The 18,780-nt window shown below is 43.1% G+C and overlaps 1 protein-coding gene across 2 annotated transcripts; it reads right to left on the reverse strand.

The window, feature by feature from the left end:
• Nucleotides 1–5,223: 5,223 nt before the first annotated feature.
• Nucleotides 5,224–17,961, reverse strand: LOC133906610 (GRF1-interacting factor 3-like). Of its 2 annotated transcripts, none has more exons than XM_062348563.1 (4): nucleotides 17,783–17,961; nucleotides 16,232–16,308; nucleotides 6,000–6,069; nucleotides 5,224–5,911 (listed from the first exon to the last, which is right to left on the reverse strand). In XM_062348563.1, the coding sequence occupies exons 1-4, from the start codon at nucleotides 17,861–17,863 to the stop codon at nucleotides 5,579–5,581; spliced, it is 561 nt and encodes a 186-aa protein (XP_062204547.1). In that variant the 5' UTR covers nucleotides 17,864–17,961; the 3' UTR covers nucleotides 5,224–5,578. The 2 variants fall into 2 exon arrangements, with proteins under 2 accessions (XP_062204547.1, XP_062204546.1); XM_062348562.1 differs by having other exon boundaries at nucleotides 5,985–6,069; nucleotides 17,783–17,948.
• Between the last annotated feature and the right edge of the window lie 819 nt (nucleotides 17,962–18,780).

An 18,780-nucleotide genomic window follows, 5' to 3' on the forward strand; every position in this document is an offset into this window, starting at 1 on the left:
CAACTACTGTCCGGGTCTCATGCGCACGCTCGCACGCATTCGTAGCTTCTAAGCCACCGACTCATACATTGCACGTATGCCTCATGAAACGGTCCACTGACCTGACCATGAGCTACGCCACAGACGTGCCCAACTAATCATGCATGTAGCTAAGAGAATCTCCAAGAGCCTATCTATTCAACTCTCTATAGCTAAATTTAAGGATTATAGACCAAAATCATTTTCTAACAGACTCCTATCCCACCCCCAATCTTTACCAATCACCTATCCCACCCCTTCTGCTCTATACTTTTGAGGAGGTGGAGTCGACTCCCCATCTCTTCCCACGCTTGGCCTCCCTCCGACACTCGTCTTCCCGCCCTCGCCCTCCCGTCTACACTGCTGTCATGTGCCCGCGCCCAATCGCCCGCCGTCTGGAGCCGCCCTTGCCGTCTGCCACCATAGTGCGAAGTGGGACTAGCCCATCTGCTCGGAAAGGTACCTGGAGCACATGGTGAAGGCATCCTCGGTGGAGTTGACCACAATGGAAGCGAGCGTAGAGGTGAGGGGAGGCCGCACTGGTCGTCGACGAGGCTAATGCCGTGGTGGTGTGGCCCGCACGACGGGCTTCCCTCATAGAGCGGGGGCGGAGGCTGCGCAGTGGGGAAGGAGACTGGTAGTGAGGTGTCGTACACATGTGTATGACGAGTGGGGTCTATCGGCAACCTCAGCGGGGGCGCTCGGCTACCTCGGCGGGGACAAGAGGTATAGAGTCGAGGCCCTGCTGCTGGGGGAGATGGGGGCGAAGCCCTGGCTATGGGGTATCTAGAATCTGTTAGAGAGGAAGGAAATTTAGAGAGAAAATAGTATTTGGAAGGCTCCCTATATGAGGATATAGGGGGTGAGTTTTAAAGAGTCTCTTGGAGATGCTCTAACTACTTGCTGCGCTCTACTTCCTATTTGCATGCACTTAGCTAACAACCCTGAGACTAACTCCATTAGCACATGCAACACATGGTGTGCTAACTATCTAGCTAATGGACCAATGCAAATACTATGTATATGACACACATGTACTACATGAAATGTACATGACCCACATGCACACTACTAACACATGCAAAGACTCTAAAATAAATGTAAGTTAAGATTGGTGCTAACAAATTCCCCTCTAATCTTGACTTTCCCTCTAAAAGCTTCATCACAAGAGACATGGCTCGTCATCAGCCATGGCCAGGAGTGCCTCTTCCTTCTTTGGTTAGCGGCATTCCTTGGCAAAATACCCACGAACAACAAATTGTAGCATTTTCCTTTCTTCCTCTCGGACTTTTGCTTGCTGAAGTCAGAGTAGACGCTGGTGTTGTCATCGTCATCATCACAGATGCCACTACGGCTACCACCAGCCTTGTCGTGACCACTACCACTGTCATGGTCCTTCTTTGCACCGTTGTCTGACCCTCCACTCTTCTTCTCTTTGGCGAGAGTCTCCCACTACGTGTGCGAGAGGAACAAATGCTCACCCTCCTTTGGGTCGCAGAAACTGATTCAGACACGCTCGTCGTAGGCTTTGTACCGCCCGATGAGGTCTTCTACGGTGAGGGTCTTCAAGTCCACACACTGCTTGATGGAGATGACAAGCTGCATGTAGCACGTAGGGGCAGCACGGAGAAACTTGCGAACAATATCGATTTCTTCCACTGTGGTGTCGCCCAACGCACGGATGCCGGTGACGACCGATGTCATCCTACTGGCAAATGCATCCACGGACTCCCCTTCCTCCATCTTTAGTCCCTCGAATTCTTTCTTTAGGGTCTGCAAGTTGGCTTCGCACACACGCTCGCCTCCGACGTGTGCCGTCTTGATCGCCTTCCATGCCTCCTTTGTTGTGTCCTCCCCGACAAGGTTTGGGAGGAAGATCTTTGGCATTGCCAAGTACAACACGGACAGCGCGACGTGGTCCCTCCTGATCCCGGCACTTCCCGCCTTGTAATTGTCATCGCCAACATCCACCGCCTCCCACACTTCCTGGGACTGCAGGATCACATGCATCTGCATCACCCCACATGATGTAGTTAGTGAGCTATGGGTAGATGATCAGCACCAGGCCTCCCTTTGCCTCCAGCATCTTTCCTCTGCTGTCATGCACCATCACCTCCTTGCTACTGCTGTTGTCTCCCTTAGGCATGAACTTGGGCATGCAAACACGCAACCAAGCTCTGAATACCAAATGTTGGAACCAACCAAGATGCAAACTCACTCAGCAACAGTCTCACGTGAACTCGTCTTGGCAGGAACTCACGCGTAAACACACGGGAGCACAGATACTTGTGGTGACTCACGCCCTTTAGTTTTCTGTATTCACTCGTTAAAATAAACAACATGGTGCATGGCTAATATAGCCTTGCTTACATGCATGCGGGAGCAACTATTGTCCGGGTCTCATGCGCACGCTCGCATGCATCCACAGCTTCCGAGCCACCAACTCATACGCTGCATATACACCGCACGGAACGGTCCACTGACCTGACCACAAGCCACGCCACAGACGTGCCCAACTAATCATGCATGTAGCTAACTATTTGCCGCACTCTACTTATTTGCATGCACTTAGCTAACAACCCTGAGACTAACTCCACTAGCACATGGAACAGATGACGTGCTAACTAGTAAAGCACCAGCTAACTAGCTAGCTAATGGACCCATGCAAATACTACGTACATGACACACATGTACTACATAAAAGGTACATGACCCACATGCACACTACTAGCACATGCAAAGACTCTAAAAATAAATGTAAGTCAAGATTAGTGCTAACAATGCCCTTCTCAGCTTCTAAAGATTAGGACGATCACTAAATATATAACTATGTAAATTGGTTCTGTTATTGGTCATGTACTGGATCTCCAGCTGGTTAACACAATTACCTTAAAGATTGTCCCCTGGAGATTGTGGGATAAACTCTCATAGAGAGTCCTGAGATAGACCCAGGTAACGTATAGTCTAATAAGCCATCTTCTATTGAAAAGTTGCAGTTGAGCAAGTTTTCATTATAAAATGATAAAACATCTTATTTCTGATTTATTGACATCAAAAGCATGCATGTAAGATTGATGCTTTTGTTTTAAGTTGTCATTATTCACTTTTATTGTAAGGTCAACTGAAAAATTAAGATTTCAACAAGTAGGCAAACAAATATTTGCAGGAAGTCAATTGTCATTTCAATTTGTATGTTATTTGTTCCTTGGTGGTCCTGTTACCTTTGCCCCCAAACATACATATATTCTATCGCAGTCCCTACACTGAGAAGCAATAATTTTGTTGAGTAGTTTTGTTTACTTAATCCGCCAGGAAAGTTCAGCTCAATAAAAAAACGCCAGGAATCTGGAAAAAAAGAACAACTTGAGAAGTTCATGAGGTAATATGCCAATAAATAAATAGGTGTACCAAAGAAATAAATGGCTAAATAAATAAACATCCACATTAGGTTATAAAACATCTTTATTTACCAGAGTATTTTGCTAATACAATTACATTAAGTTGAGATGGTAAAAAAATATTCTGCTCGTGATATTCTATTTTTCTGATATGCATGCATAAGCATGTAGTCTATATAGTGTCACCTTGATCAATGTCACAGAGGGGTGGGAAGCATAATATCTTGATTGTCTTGATCCAACCCAAGATTTTAACAGGAATTATGCAACATAGAGTGATTGCTCAAGAATCCTTACAGAAGTCATTTGTTGAAAATACGACCAAGTTTCGCATCTTCATGCATCCAGAAATGCAGTTTTTAGCCTAACCAAAAGACAGACGCCACTAGTACGGTGGGAATAAGCCTTGTTCCGAGGCATCATGATGCTACTGGCGCGACTGTATTGGAATAGCACGAGTATCTGTGTAAAAAATATTCCGCATTATGTTGTTGAAGACATATACATGTTCCTGGGACCTCCCATGCCTAACATACATGTGAGGCTACACGGACTTCTTTACAAAAAAGCAATAATGGAGCCATGGGGAAGCTGATTTCCTTCGACTACTACTACTATCACTAGGAGCCTAGACTCTAAAAGGTCCCAAAGCTCTCTATATATATATATTTCACCAATTCAACCGGTACATGCAATGATTCTCCGAAGCAATTTCACTATACTTGGCACATGGCTTTGCCTATTCTTTACATAAATGTGAAGAGGGTTCAACCACCAGCTCTGCCATATTGTACTAAGGAAACATAAAAACATTTAAATGGCGACTACCAATTGCAGAAGAAAGTTCAGAATTCATATTCATTTCAATACATACTAAAGCTCCAACTATCGTTTAGGCTTTATATTGTTGGAACGGATTGAAGAAAGTGTGTATTACGCATAATATCAGTTTCGCTCCACGTAAGGAAAGAGAATGCATAACAACAATAACAGCAGAAAGAAAGAACTTTTGTCCCAAGTAAGTTAGACTAAATTAGAGATGAAACTCACATGATACAACTAAAAAGATAATGCAAAATATAATAAATAAATAAATAAACTAGTAATAGTAAAAAAAGTAAAAGTAATAACGGAAGGAAGAAATTGATACATAAATTATGGTTCTATTACGTGAATCGCTAACTTTCACATATTTCTTCTATACATAGATAGTTTTTCAAAGATATTCTATTCGTTCAAGTATCTCTTTATGTACTTCTCTTTATTAGGTTTGATCAACTCCTATTTTTTCACATTATCAGTATGTTTTAATATCCCGCTATGTACGAATAACTCTGAAGCCCTCCGTTGAATATGAGCAAACCATCTCAACCAATGTTAAACAAACTTTTTTCAATTGATGCTACCCAACCCTATCGTATATTCTCTATAGCCACAAAGCCTATCGCTTGTCGTCTTTTAGTTTGCCAAACATTCGATGACATACAACATCACTGGTTAAATTATCAGTCTATAGAATCTACCTTTAGCTCTTGTGACATCTTCTTATCACAAGGTATATTAATAACTTGACACCATTTTATTCATCCAGCTTTGATTTTATAACTAACATCTTCATCGATATCATTTCACTACAGCATTAATCTCAAAAATCAAAAGGTTTTTTTTTCCTAGAAACTATCTCTCCACCGAGACTAACATCTTCTCCTTCGTACCTAGTAGCACCAAAATCGCACCTCATGTACTTAGTTTCGGTCCAAAGAATATATAATAAAAAAATCCATGTAAGCTTTAAGCTATGGTATGCTTTGAGACTCCAGATCACAGTGCTATGACCATTTCTGACTTGCAGAGATCAAACTTTGTCTAACATAATTCATAACTGAATCCAGCACCTGAAGACCATACTGGCTGTGGCCTATGTCTACAAGCCTACAAGGGCAGCTTGGAAAAAACAAGCAAACAAAGATTACAACATTCTACGCCTGTTCTACAAACTGAAAGCAGAGATAAATGTGACAACTACTGATCAGCATCCATGCGAAGATCGCGGCCACTTATCATTGAAGGGCACAGGAATGATCCTCTCTTCGTTCATCGGTAGTATACATGCATTTTGCGACCTAAAAGGCTAGCCTTTAAGGTTCGTAGGACTTCTCAGCCTAGTCGCTTCCACCATCATTATCAGCGCCAGTGCTCCTGTGGCTCTCAGTGCCAGAAGGCTCCGAGGTGGCGCCACCCACATCTTGCTTGCTTACTGCTGCTGATGTCTGGGGATTAGCTGCATGAGTTTGCTGAATTTGCAGGGGCTGAGGCATGCCGTTGACCATGCCAGGTCTCACAACCATTTGACCAGTGAAATTTAGCAACTGAGCCTGCTGCTGCTGCAATTGCTGCTCCTGCATCTGCTGCGGTGTTAGAGGTGTCCTCGGGGGGTACATAGGCACCTGTGACATGTACTGCCCTAGCCCCGGCGATGCACCAGGTGGCACCATCTGTTTGCAGAAATAACATGAGGGCATAGAGCAGAAAGGATATGCGCAAAGCGAGGTCTGGAAAATGACAAACCTGAGGGCGACTTACAGCAGTCTGTGGTTGGGCATCTGCAATTGCGGCCAGATACAAGAGGTTCTTCTGAAGCTGTGCTTGATACCTGAAAGTTACATTGAAGATGAAATTTAGTATTAAACAGCATCCATTTTTTCCTATCCATTTCAGGACAATCACATTCATATTCATCACAAGCATTGTGAGATGGAAAGTAGATTAGAAACACTGTGGCACATTTTTGCCACAACAAGATAACAGACCACCAGTGGCACAACTATCGTAAGAGGGAAATTAGCTCCAATGGTAATGAAAGCAAAATTGCTAAGTAATTAGAGATATGTGCTAGTAATACTGTATAAGCAGCATACATGATACATGGTTAAAGACATGCATGCTATTAGCACTGATGCCACATCAAAGATTGAACAAGGTATGCTGACAGCAATATGATTACAATGTAAAGTCCGAGGAAGAAAGAAGCAAATAACGCCTAGATAGTTAGATACGAACAACATTGTGTAAATAAAGTATATCACACTATTAATTTACATGAATTTGAGATGGTCAAAATGCATGTCTGCAGTTTGGATTTTAGTTACTGCACATAGCATGTATTGCTATTTTGCTGCTTGATTGCATATGCTGAAATGGATGTTCGTTACAGCACATATGGCGAGGAAAATAATCATCTGCTGAAAAGAATTTGTAGATTTTGCATTTATTCTTTTGTTGTGTCCTAGTGTGACTTCATTTTATTGTAGCAACTTGTGAAGGGTGATTTTATGAGTTGAATATTATTGTGGCCACTGCCAACAAGTAGACATGAGAGATGGAAATGAAAATCTCATACTCTTATATATATAAACAGGATGACTAGCAATATTTAGTGTGCGACGCTGTAAGGATATAATATTATAATATACTTCAACAACTCATCCGCTTCCTGCGTGCAATTTTATATTCGAGAATTAATATTTAGATACTATTTAGTAATATTTGCACACCGTATGAATAGTAAAAACTTAATTTAAAATTATTAAAACACTATTTGAACAGTATCAACAAAACTAAAATATTCAATATTGAAAGCGACATTTCTTGATTCAGTAGTATTCAGTGATGATATTCAGGATATTTGCAGGTTGGCGAAACCAACAATTCAGCCGGTTGCACAATAGTCATAAAAATCCTACTCGGTACTCACCATTCTTATCGCTAGCTTATTTCAAAAGTAGCAAAATTTTCCCTGGATATTCCTAGTCATGAACATATATGATAAGTTTTTATCATCACACTAGACAGTTCCACCTAAAGAGAACACTTCTCTACAGACACAGAGCTCTACTTACCCTCTATTACCATACCAGATGCAAGTATTACCTTAGAACTACCGAAGAGGTTTTTACTATAGGGCACATAGCAAAAAAACTCTTCTCATATAGACAAACTAGAAGACCAAGGGATTTTCAAAGACAACACTACTTTTCCACAAGCATAACCTACAAATGGTTTTCCCTTTCGAAAACTCTGAAATACTTAAACACACCCGGAGTATTACCTTATAGCGGCAGTGGCACAAATCCTTCCTTCAATATAACTATTTTACAAGGTAGACTTAATACTAGGAGTGAGAGAGGGAGTGCTAAGGACGCTCTCGCTCTTCTCTGGATATAACTATTTTACAAGGTGGACTTAATACTAGGAGTGAGAGAGGAAGACTATGCTCGATGGCTGGTCGCTGGTGTCTGGTAGTGTGTTCTCTTCTGCTGCCTGAAGCCTCCTTTTATAGCCGCAAGAGAAGCTCCTTTCCTTCTTTATTTAATCTGGTCTAATTCCTTAGATAGTAGCTTAGAATCTCAAGGTACAGAATATACTCTGCCAACGGAATGTGAAGCCACGTGAAGCTGTCTGCTGGTTGTCTTCATGCGCATGGAATCTCCTTTTCTTGAATTATTAGTGTCTTCTTTTGATGACGGAACACGCACTTTAGCCATTACAGAGCATGTGAGCATAGTCTTTTGAGCATGTGAGTATGCAGATTTTCTTCTGTCTTTTTCCTCTACATATATATATGTATCATCCAAGTGGTATGTATACTTTTTTAGGTGATTTGCACATATTTTTTTTTAGTATATTACATTTTATGTACAAATATAAAGGTATTATCAAAATCTATGAACTTCTTTTTAATTTTTTCATGTAGTTTACATTGGAATATCTTAGAATGAATATATTATTGATAAAGAGTATATCCAATTCATTTATGTGGTATATAATAGTGTGGAGTATGTACTCTCAAGAGCACAAACTAGTTTCCTATATATGAAGCATATTTGGTACTTCCGAGTGTATGTACTCCTACATACGCATCTCATAACATAGAGAGTATCCTATGTGATAAATGATAACTACATATAGCATTTTAGTATATAAAATCATACAAGTGGTATGTATACTTTTTAGTGGTTTGCACATATTTTTTGAGTAGATTACATTTTATGTACAAATATAAAGGTATTATTAAAATCTATTAAAATTGACAGACTTCTTTTCAATTTTTCATGTAGTTCAGATTGGACTATCCAATTCATTTATGTGTTATATCATAGTAGAGAATATGTGTTATTAAAATTGACAGACTTCTTTTAAAATAGGAAGCATATTTGGTACTCCAAAGAGTATATACTTCTACATACGTATCTTAAAACATAGGAAGTATCTCATATAATAAATGGCATGTACATAGAGCATGTGAGTATATAAAATCATCCAGGTGATATGAATACTTTTTTAAGTGGTTTGCACATTTTTTTTTAGTATATTACAATTGATGTGCTCAACTCTAGTTAATATTGTGCCACCTCTAGTTACAATCTAAAAAATAGTAGAGTTACAATCCACAAGACAAGGAGTTACAACTAGATGTAAATAAAAAATTTTAAGTTGCAATTGCGTTATGGATGAACGTAACTCCTAACGAGTTCCTGCCTAATGATGTACAACGCTAGGTAGTACGATCTAAAACGTAACTCGTTAGCTTCACGTGTTGCAGTTATGTACTTCTGGATGAGCGGTTATAATTGATCTACTTAGCGGATTATAACTGACAGTTATTTGGATTGTAACTAGAGGGTGGTGCAACAGTAAACTACAATGCGTCTAGACGCAGAGTAGACTCATCGCATATATATATGGGTGCTACACCACGCTCAGCCCAGCCACCGACCCCGTGCCCGCCTAGCGACGCCTGCGCCTAACCCATGCACGCCATGCATGGCTGCTTTTTGCATCGCAGAAGCAAGCAAGTCGTTGAGCTCATGCATGCAAGCTGCACATGAGCATGATGCATGGCTATTTTTTGCATGGGAGAAGCAAGCAAGTCGTTGAGCATGCATGCATGCATGATAATGGCCCATAATGCAGGTCGGATGTCGACCACGTGCTGCAATCGACGGGCGCAGTTGGTCGGTTAGCGAATCTACTGAATACCTGAGAATTACTGACCAACCTAGAACTACTGGATACCTGAGTACTACGAACTAACTTAAAACTACTAAAACTATTATAGATCATACTACTAACATAGACTACTGAAATTAGTGGATACTTAACTACTAACCTAGAACTATTGAAACTACTGACTAAACCAAGAACTACTGAAACTATTGAAATCGTAAAAAAGTACTGAGAACTACTGAATACCTGACTATTGACTAAACCAAGAACTATTGAACATGCAAGAACTACTAAACATTTTTCCCAATCCATAGTCCTATCCCTCCCCCTAGCAGTCGACGCCGGATGGCTATCCTCTTGGCAGATGATTATCCTAACATCACCAGCCAAAAAAAAGATACAAAAAGAAGCACATAGGCCAAAGAGTTTAGTCCACATAGTTAAGGATAACATTAACCCACAGCCGTAGGCAACCTAGGTACAAAAGAGTGCTGCTGGTAAGAAGCCAGTAGCGCTGTTTTGATTGTTTCAGTAATGCCTTGTTAGTTTGCATATTGAAGTGTTATCAAGTGGGTACTGCTACAACATAACTTTGTTGTGCGATAACCCATCTAGATGTGTTATGCATTGCATGCTGATTATTCATACTCCATAGAGCATATAGTGTGTCATGTCCACATTAAAAAATATCTCTAGAATATAATGAAGACTTCACATTCTACAATCTAGATGAAGAATTCACTAGATTTTGCACAGAACAACAATACCACAAATTGATAAAATCATTCTTGTCATGTATAATAACTGTATCATCATGAGTTTGTGAAAACAAAATATTAGTCAAACCTCATTCATAGCCTGGAATCATGTATGGTCATATACTATTCAAAATAGCCTCCTTTGTCATATTCTTCATTTTACATGTTATTTGTGTCATGTGGGACCTCACCTATCAGCGACGCAAGAAGGCAGCAGCAGGCTTAGAGATAAACTCTTCGAGATTATTCATTTTGGTTTGTTAGCATCGGCTGTTAGAGATGAGATTTGTTAGGTGAAGGCTTAGAGATAAACTCTGAATTGTTAGGTGATTATTACGGGCCGGCTCAAGCACTTTATAAGCAGAGGGACAATCAGGGATATCAATCAAAAATCAAGTTTAGCCATCTTTATCTCTCCCTGCCTCACCGGTGCGGCTGCCAACCACAGCTCCACGCCGACAAGATCCAAGGCCTCGTCCTTCTATCACTTTCAAGTACAGTCTGCGTTGTAATCCTTCCACCAATAATCATGCTCGTGACAATCTGGTAATCAGAGCCTCAAGTTCTGCAGCCCTGAGCAAGGAGCCCACCATCAACGATTTGGCCACCCGGCTGGATCGCATGGAAGTTTTTCTTCGGCCACTAGCCAATTTGCATGAGCAGGTTGCGTCCCTGGAGAAAAAAGTGGCAGACCAAGGCCAGCAGCAAGTGGCCCTAAATCTGACCCTATCGTGCGTCGAGCAAGGGCGACCCAAATCCGGCACCGAAGATGACGACAAGGAGAGCAATGACGCACTGCACGGCAAGAGCGTTGTCGGCGAGAACAGCAAGATGTCCAACTCAGTCCAACACCACCAACGAACCACGTTAGGCAGCCACACCGGCGAGCACGATGGTCGAATTCCTCCATGCTTTCACAAGCTGGATTTTCCGACCTATGACGGCAAGAGCGATCCCCTTGGCTGAACCGGTGCAACCAGTTTTCCCGTGGGCAACGCACGCCAGAGAAGGACAAGGTATGGTATGCATCATCCCACCTAACTGATGCTGCCCAATTGTGGTACTACAGGCTGGAGCTCAACATAAGGGAGCTGTCATGGCGTTGCTTCGTCCAGCTCATCAACACGCGCTTCATTCCTCCCCTGACGGATAGCCCACTTGGCGAGATGTGGCACTACAGCGGCCAGTGACGCTAGATCAGGCCATCATGTTCACCCGAGCATACGAGCAGCGCCTACAGCTTCCAACAACCGAGTCTTCTCCGAGTCACGTGCGCCAGCAGTACCATGTAGCAGAGATGGCAGCGCGTAGAGAGAAGGGACTCTGCTACAACTGTGATGAGCAGTATGTCCACAGCCACCGGTGCAAGAAGTTGTTTGTGATTGAGGTGATCGGCTTCAACGATGACGCGCCAACACCCGACTCCGACATCAACAGGATTCAATCTCAATGGAGCAAAACGATGCAAGTACATGTCCATATCGGGCAAGCCGTCCTCACCATGCTGCTTGATTCAGGTTCAACGCATAACCTCATCGATAAGGACACGGCGCGACGCGTTAGCATCACCTTCAGTTCGCGCACGGGGTTGCACGTCTTGATGGCCGCAATCGTGTCTCCAGCTCTGGTGTCTGTCGCAACCTCAACATCACCATCGGGTGTGAGCCGTTCTACATCGACTGTTACTGTATTCCCCTTGGCTGCTACGACATGGTCTTTGGGGTTCAATGGCTGGAGTCCCTGGGACCCATCCTTTGGGATTTTAGCCACCGTTCCCTAGGATTCGCCAAGGACAGGAAGCAGGTGCTCTGGACCAGGGTTGCGCCATCCCAAGAATTGTCTCCAGTGCTTGATCTCGTGTGACCTCATGGATGAACTCCTCGAAGAATTTCAAAGCCTCTTCAACGAACCAAGCGGGTTGCCTCCTGCTCGTGATTCGTGAACGAAGCCACCGTATCCGTTTGCTACTAGGAACGGAGGTCGTGGTCGTGCGCCCGTACCGCTACGCGCATGTCTAGAAAGACAAGCTTGAACGCCACTGTGCAGAGATGTTGCGCCAAGGTATCATCCGTCCAAGCTCCTCCGCCCTCTCATCTCCAGCATTCCTCGTCAAGAAGCAGGACAGGTCATGGCACTTCTGCGTCAACTACCGCGCCCTCAACGACAAAACCGTCAAGGACAAGTTTTCGATATCAGTGGTCGAGGAACTACTGGGCGAGCTGCACGGCACCAAGCACTTCACCGGCGTGCGCAGCGACGGAGCTCAGCTAGAGCCCTTAGTCTCGGTGAGAGGCAGCCGTGAATGGCAGCCAACAAGGCATCGACGGAGTAGCAGCAAGGCGGCACACATTGGCGGCCACCATCACAGCATCACCACCTCGGCAGCTCAACGATCTTCCTTGGCGGCAATACTTCCGCGGACCTGCAAAATCAATCTCCTCCCGGACGTGGACCCCCTAGGCCATATATATAGGAATGGCTAGGGCTCCCCATCCTAGAGATAGTTTGGGCTCATTAAGATTCCGCAGGGATTACAGCCCGCGGAGCTCGACCCGACTTAATTTGGGGCCGTTCGATTTGATTTCGGCTCGAGATAAAAAGGGGATTCCGTTTGGAACTTGATATCAATCCTATTTGATAGCTTCTAGATGAAATCCCTCTCCTATTTGATCTGGATTTGGGGGGATTTGGCTGCTCAGTTTAGTTTCGATCATGGGAGATGGAGGAGGCGTCTGCTCTCTGCTGTGTTGCTCAGCTAGAGGAAGGAGAAGGTCGGCGCCCCTCTGGGCCGGTTTAGTGCTCGGGCTAGAAGAAGTGGCTATGTGGGCCGGCCCACTCGATTGAAAGAGTAGAGAACGAAGTAGGTCTGGCAGAAAGAGAACGGGTTGGCTGTGGCTTTTCTCTTCTTTTTCTTCCCCTTTTTTTCACGGGTATACGGGTTTCACGAGTATGGGTACGCCTTACCCATACCCATAACTGTCTACCCGTCGAGTAGTATTTTCCGCCCACGAACGTACCCATGGGTAACAAATGCTACCCATACCCTACCCTATTCGGGTATTTACCTGTGGGCAAACAGGTTATCGGGATAAATTACCATCCCTACTTCGCAAGGATGGGTTTTACATGGACGTCCGAGGCTAAGGAGGCGTTCCGCGTGCTACAACGCGCACTCACGACGACTCGTCTTACAGTTGCCAGACTTTGACCGCGAGTTCGTCGTGGAGTGCGATAATTTCGACGCAGGCTTCGGAGCAATGTTGCACCAGGGTGGCGGGCCGGTGGCGTTCTTCAGAACGCAGATTGGTCCCAAACACGCCAAACTAGCGGCATACAAGCGCGAATTGATAGGCCTGGTACAGGCCGTACGCCATTGGTGCCCATAGTTGTGAGGGCGCTCGTTTATGGTCCGCATGGACCACCTCAGTTTAAAGTTCCTCCTTGACTAGCATCCATCGATGATCTCGCAGCACTAGTGGGCCAGCAAATTGCTTTGCTTCGACTTCCGAGTCGAGTACAAGCCTGGCTACACTAACGTCGTCGCCGACGCACTATCCCGCCGTGACACAGAGGGCGTGGCAGAGATCATGGCCCTGTCCGCACCCCGTTTTGCCCTCTTTGACGATCTACGCCACGAGGTGGATTCCGATACCACCCTACAGGCCTTACACGAAGACATCTAGTCCGATGCAAGGCAGGGCAAATGGGGCATCGTCGATGGCTTTGTCACGTTTGCGGGCAGTCCCGACTGGAGCACACGGTATGGGTCACGAAGGTGTTCAAAAGACCCGCCATAGGCTAAGGGCTAACGTCCACGTCCCAAACAACCGCACGGTGGTCCAAGATTTTGTACGCACGTGCTTGATTTGCTAACTCAACAAAGGAAAGCAGCTGCAACTGATCGACTACCTCTGGCCGATCAACGTACCATTAGCTGTGTGGGCGGACATCGCCATGGACTTTGTGGTGGGGCTCCCTCGAGTGAACGACAAATCAGTGATATTCACTGTGATTGACTGTTTCTCAAAGTACATGGCCAACTCCGTCGCACATGGCTTCTTCGACGACATCATTCGGCTACACGACATCCCAAGCTCCATCGTCAGCGACCCTGTCTTCACCAGCAACTTCTAGCAGGAGCTGTTTCGTCTAGCAGGTGTCAAGCTAAATCTGAGCTCCGCGTTGACATTTGTATATATGGTAGTTTATTCAAGAACATATTTGTACAATGTACGAAACTAGAAGTCATGTACAAGTGTAAGTCATCTTTCACACAAAGCATGCCCATGTGTGCACTAAGTGACTTGTGTATTTTATCAATGAAGATAGCTATGCTACATGAGATACATAGTGGTGTTACAATTCATTTTCTTGATTTTCTATATGCTAGTTGACTTTTTGTATAATTGTATATGCAATAACAATATTCTTAAAGCGGTACGAAGAGGCTTGGCGACTAGAGATGCAAGTGGGTATCCAATGGTAGTTTTGGGTCACTATTTAGTTTTTTTTTTTCTTAACTTAATTCCTAGTGAGTGAATCTTTAGTTCATTTTTTAAAGTTTTGGATCGACCCAATGACTCAAAAAATACAAAACTTGCATCCCTAGAGGCGACCTAACCCCCTTTTATAGACAAGACGATTAGGTGGACACCTAGGCAAGACCATACACACATGGCAGCAAATTAAATCGGCTCACTGCCAATACTCAAATCATGTAGCATTCATCCCACTCAAGCCCAACAAGCCCATCGAGCCCATGTAGAACCCACTCCTCCCATGCCCTAATGCCAACAGCACCAGACAGGAGGCAGCAGCCACATCACTTCCTCTCCCTCTTTATGTTCCCTCCCTCCCACTTCTCTCTCTCAACACAGACGACATGGGAACCTTCAATGGCTAGCTGGAGATGGTCAACAAAGGGCAGCAGTGTGGGAATTGTGAAGGAGGATGACAGCATTGCAGCAACATCCTTCCCTGAAATCTAGATCTCACGTGGGGGCACTAAAGTGCAAAGCGAAGACGGCGGTGAGGGAGAACAGGAGACATCCTCATCGTCGTCGTGCAATTGGACCTGTGGCGTCGTCCTGGTGGCCGACGGACGTGCTCTGGTAATAACTCATCTTTTACATCTAAGAATACAAAAGGTGTGAGCTATGATTTTCTATTAAGGTGTGCCCTATTTTTTTCTATGGAAATCATGAGCACTAAGTGAACCTTGCTTTTCGTCGATGAGGATGGATACATTGCAGGAGAGACACAGTACTTCTACCTATGTTGCCCCAATACTTGATACAGATACGCCGATACTGATATGGCGATACGCCGATACTGATATGGTGATACGGGATTTTTCAAAAACAAGGATACTCCGTTATGGCTATATATATGTTTTAAAAATTAATAATATAAAATGTAAAGAAGCTATGGTGTGCCATGCACAAATAGACACAGAAAATCCACTACACGGCCAATAAGGAACATAAGTATATGGGCTGTCTTTGCAACAAGGCCCATCAGCCATTCAGGCCACTAAAGTTGGTCACTTAGGTCAACAATGGAAACCCATGTGCAGTGCAGCAGCCGCATCCAATTCTTCCACCGCCGCCACCTACACTCATCTCCTCCCCTTATCTCTATCTCCCCCCCCCCCCCCCAACTACTTCCTCACGAGCTTGCTGCACAGAGAAAAAGGGAAAACAGCAGAGGAGCAGAAAGGAAGCAAAGAAAGCTGAAATGGGGCGACGTGTGATGGTGAGATGCAGAAATGAGATTTACCTAGCCAAAAATATAAAAGACTCGCTGCAGTTTTGAGTTTTTAGTTCCTTATTTGCTACTACATGACACAACAAAGTTAAAACATGCTAACCTCATTACAAGATGACATGTCAGTTACAAGAAATGTTTAGAATTAACTGACACCAGAGAAAGGTAACAACAAAAAGAATGTTCATAAGATATATTCAATTAATGCAAGCATGAGCCACCAATCATTTAGTCAAATGAAAGATCACATCAAATAGTAAAACCAACAGAAGAAAGGTTACATACTGAGCACATTCTGCCAGCTTTCCCAGGTTCTGTTTTTCCAAAATAGCCAAAATAAGTTGCTTATTCTCATCCAGATACTGCAGAAAGAAATAGGATCAATTAGGAAAACTGGAAATTTGCAACAGACCATACACAAAACTCATTAATTGGAACAGAAGGACCAATGGTGCCATAAAATGAACAAAACAATAATTGTAACATTGCACTATAAGAAACATGGCAGCAAGAACTGAGAACACATGAACACTATAAATCATCACAAGATATATATGAATCAATTGAATTGTCTATATAATAGAATACAAACCACATTGCTTAGTGGTAAATGTAAAGAACTAAATATCAGTTGGAGTCAAGGGAATGCAGCTATATTCTTGAAGTAGAAATGTTTGGTCCATTGGGCAACATAAAGATGGGTACCATTGCTATGGTTTAAATAGACCAATTTGTTATAGTACAAAATGTAAACCATTCTAATGCCAATAACCATTATATGCATTGCCAGCAGTCGAGAACTAAGAAAAAAAAATGTATGCATCTAGTGAGATAGTATAAAATGTAAGCTGGTCGTTCAAATACTCGCCACCAGCAAAAATCAAGTACTAAATACAAAAGAAAAGAGCAACACCCAAAGACCAGAAAATTAACAGAGGAAACAAAAAAAGGATTTAACAAAGCAGGCAGCTTTCCTTAATAACACCAAACTAGGATATTATCAACAAAAGTTCATATTGGGAGTTTCCAAGAACTAAACATAAAATATTACTACTGCTAGTTACTGTAGGAAGGCATGCAATTCATAAACTCGTCTCTGTTATATGTATTAAACTTCAGCTAAGCCTGTCAAAACAAAATTGGAACATATAATCCATAAAGATGACATACATGTGTACATGGATTCTCTATATGGGCCATGGCATATTCCGTCATAACACGAAAGAAATTATAATATCAAGGCAGGGACCTAAATGCTTGAGAAGGACAGGAAATGTTTCACACATAGAGAACGTTTTGCAGGCTATGAAGTGAGGAGTGCAAGTTATGAGGTCAACGCCACAGAGCACACATATGGAAAACATCAGTTTGGTTCTGTTGGAAGCAATGTGACATAAGGCCGTGCTACAAGAAAGGATTCAAGTCCCGTTATCAAAACAATGCTACATTCACAAGTTTTTATTCTCATGTAAACCTTGGTTAGCCTCAAATATTTAATAAGAACATATATTATCAGTCAAGTAGCATAGAACACATGTTTATCGCAGGATCATAAAACTGTACCTAATCAGTTACAAGAAAGTCACTAGCTTCAGACAAAGCTGATCAAATCACACCAAGAAATGTGGGAAAACAGCATCTTTACTAATCCACCTAACCAAATCAACCTTTAATCGATCCCAGCACATACAGACCTAACCCCATCAGATTGACGCCGGCAAAGGGATCCAATCTTTGACCCGAAATGGCTCCCAAGAAACCCCCACACGAAGAGGACACGTGAACGAACCCTATCAAGAGCCGGGAGGGGAAAAGGGAGAGGGCCAAAGGAGGCACCTTTTGGATCTGCTCGGTGGTGATTCCGGCCGCTGGGGTCACCGCCGCCGGCTGCGGCTGCATGGGCATCGGCTGCTGCATCGCTTCCCCTTCTGCTGGCTCTGGTGGTGTCTGGGTTAGGGGTTTGGAGGGTTGGGGGAGGGGAACCGGTGGCTGCCGACCTGCGCTAGGAACCGAACTGCGGATCAGCTATCACACGGACGAGGATCCCAGTGGTTGCGCGCCATCGCTGACGCGTGGAGCCGCACGGTGACGTTAACTAGGGATGTGGATCCCTATCACATGAGGGCCATGGGCGCCTTTTGTTTAGGCTTTCACATTTTAGCCCTAACCAACAACCAAATTTTTTGAGGGGTAAAGAAAATTTCGGTAATAAGATGTTCTTAGGTAGCATCATACCAATTAAAAAAAGAATTAACAATTTTTTAATAGTAGCTAGATAACAGCGGACTAATCAATAAATATCTACAACATTAGAGTACATTTAATATAGTAAATCTTATAAAATATGTAGTAGATTAAATGATCTTGTTACCCTTTATTTATTCTGCATTAAAAAAGATAACTTATTTATTTGTAAGAGTGGTAGCATTTATTAAACAAAGGTAAGACGAAAACAAAAGAGAAAATATAGAAGTTCGAGAATAATTTATATTTAGAGAATAGTTGGAGAGATTAAAACAACCTACATTTACAACCAGAAGAAGTACTATGTATCAAAGTGTAGTTGACACGGTTATTATTTATAGTGAACACTTCTTTATTAGATTTGTGTTAAGCAATAAATGCATTTTACTACTTTCCTATGCTTCGTTAATTATGGCGTTAGCTGACCTCTATGAAAATCTTGCTAACTCTATGTAATTGCCATAACAAAATGATATTCTCATGAGTTGCATTTCATAACAACCCGCAAATAAATATGGATTGCGAGTGACTCTGCCATCTAGCCGAGGGCATATAATGTGGTTAATCAATACTCTTCTCTTCAATTTAAT

This window comes from Phragmites australis, chromosome 23 (genome assembly GCF_958298935.1).
Source record: "Phragmites australis chromosome 23, lpPhrAust1.1, whole genome shotgun sequence".
Taxonomy (NCBI): domain Eukaryota; kingdom Viridiplantae; phylum Streptophyta; class Magnoliopsida; order Poales; family Poaceae; genus Phragmites; species Phragmites australis.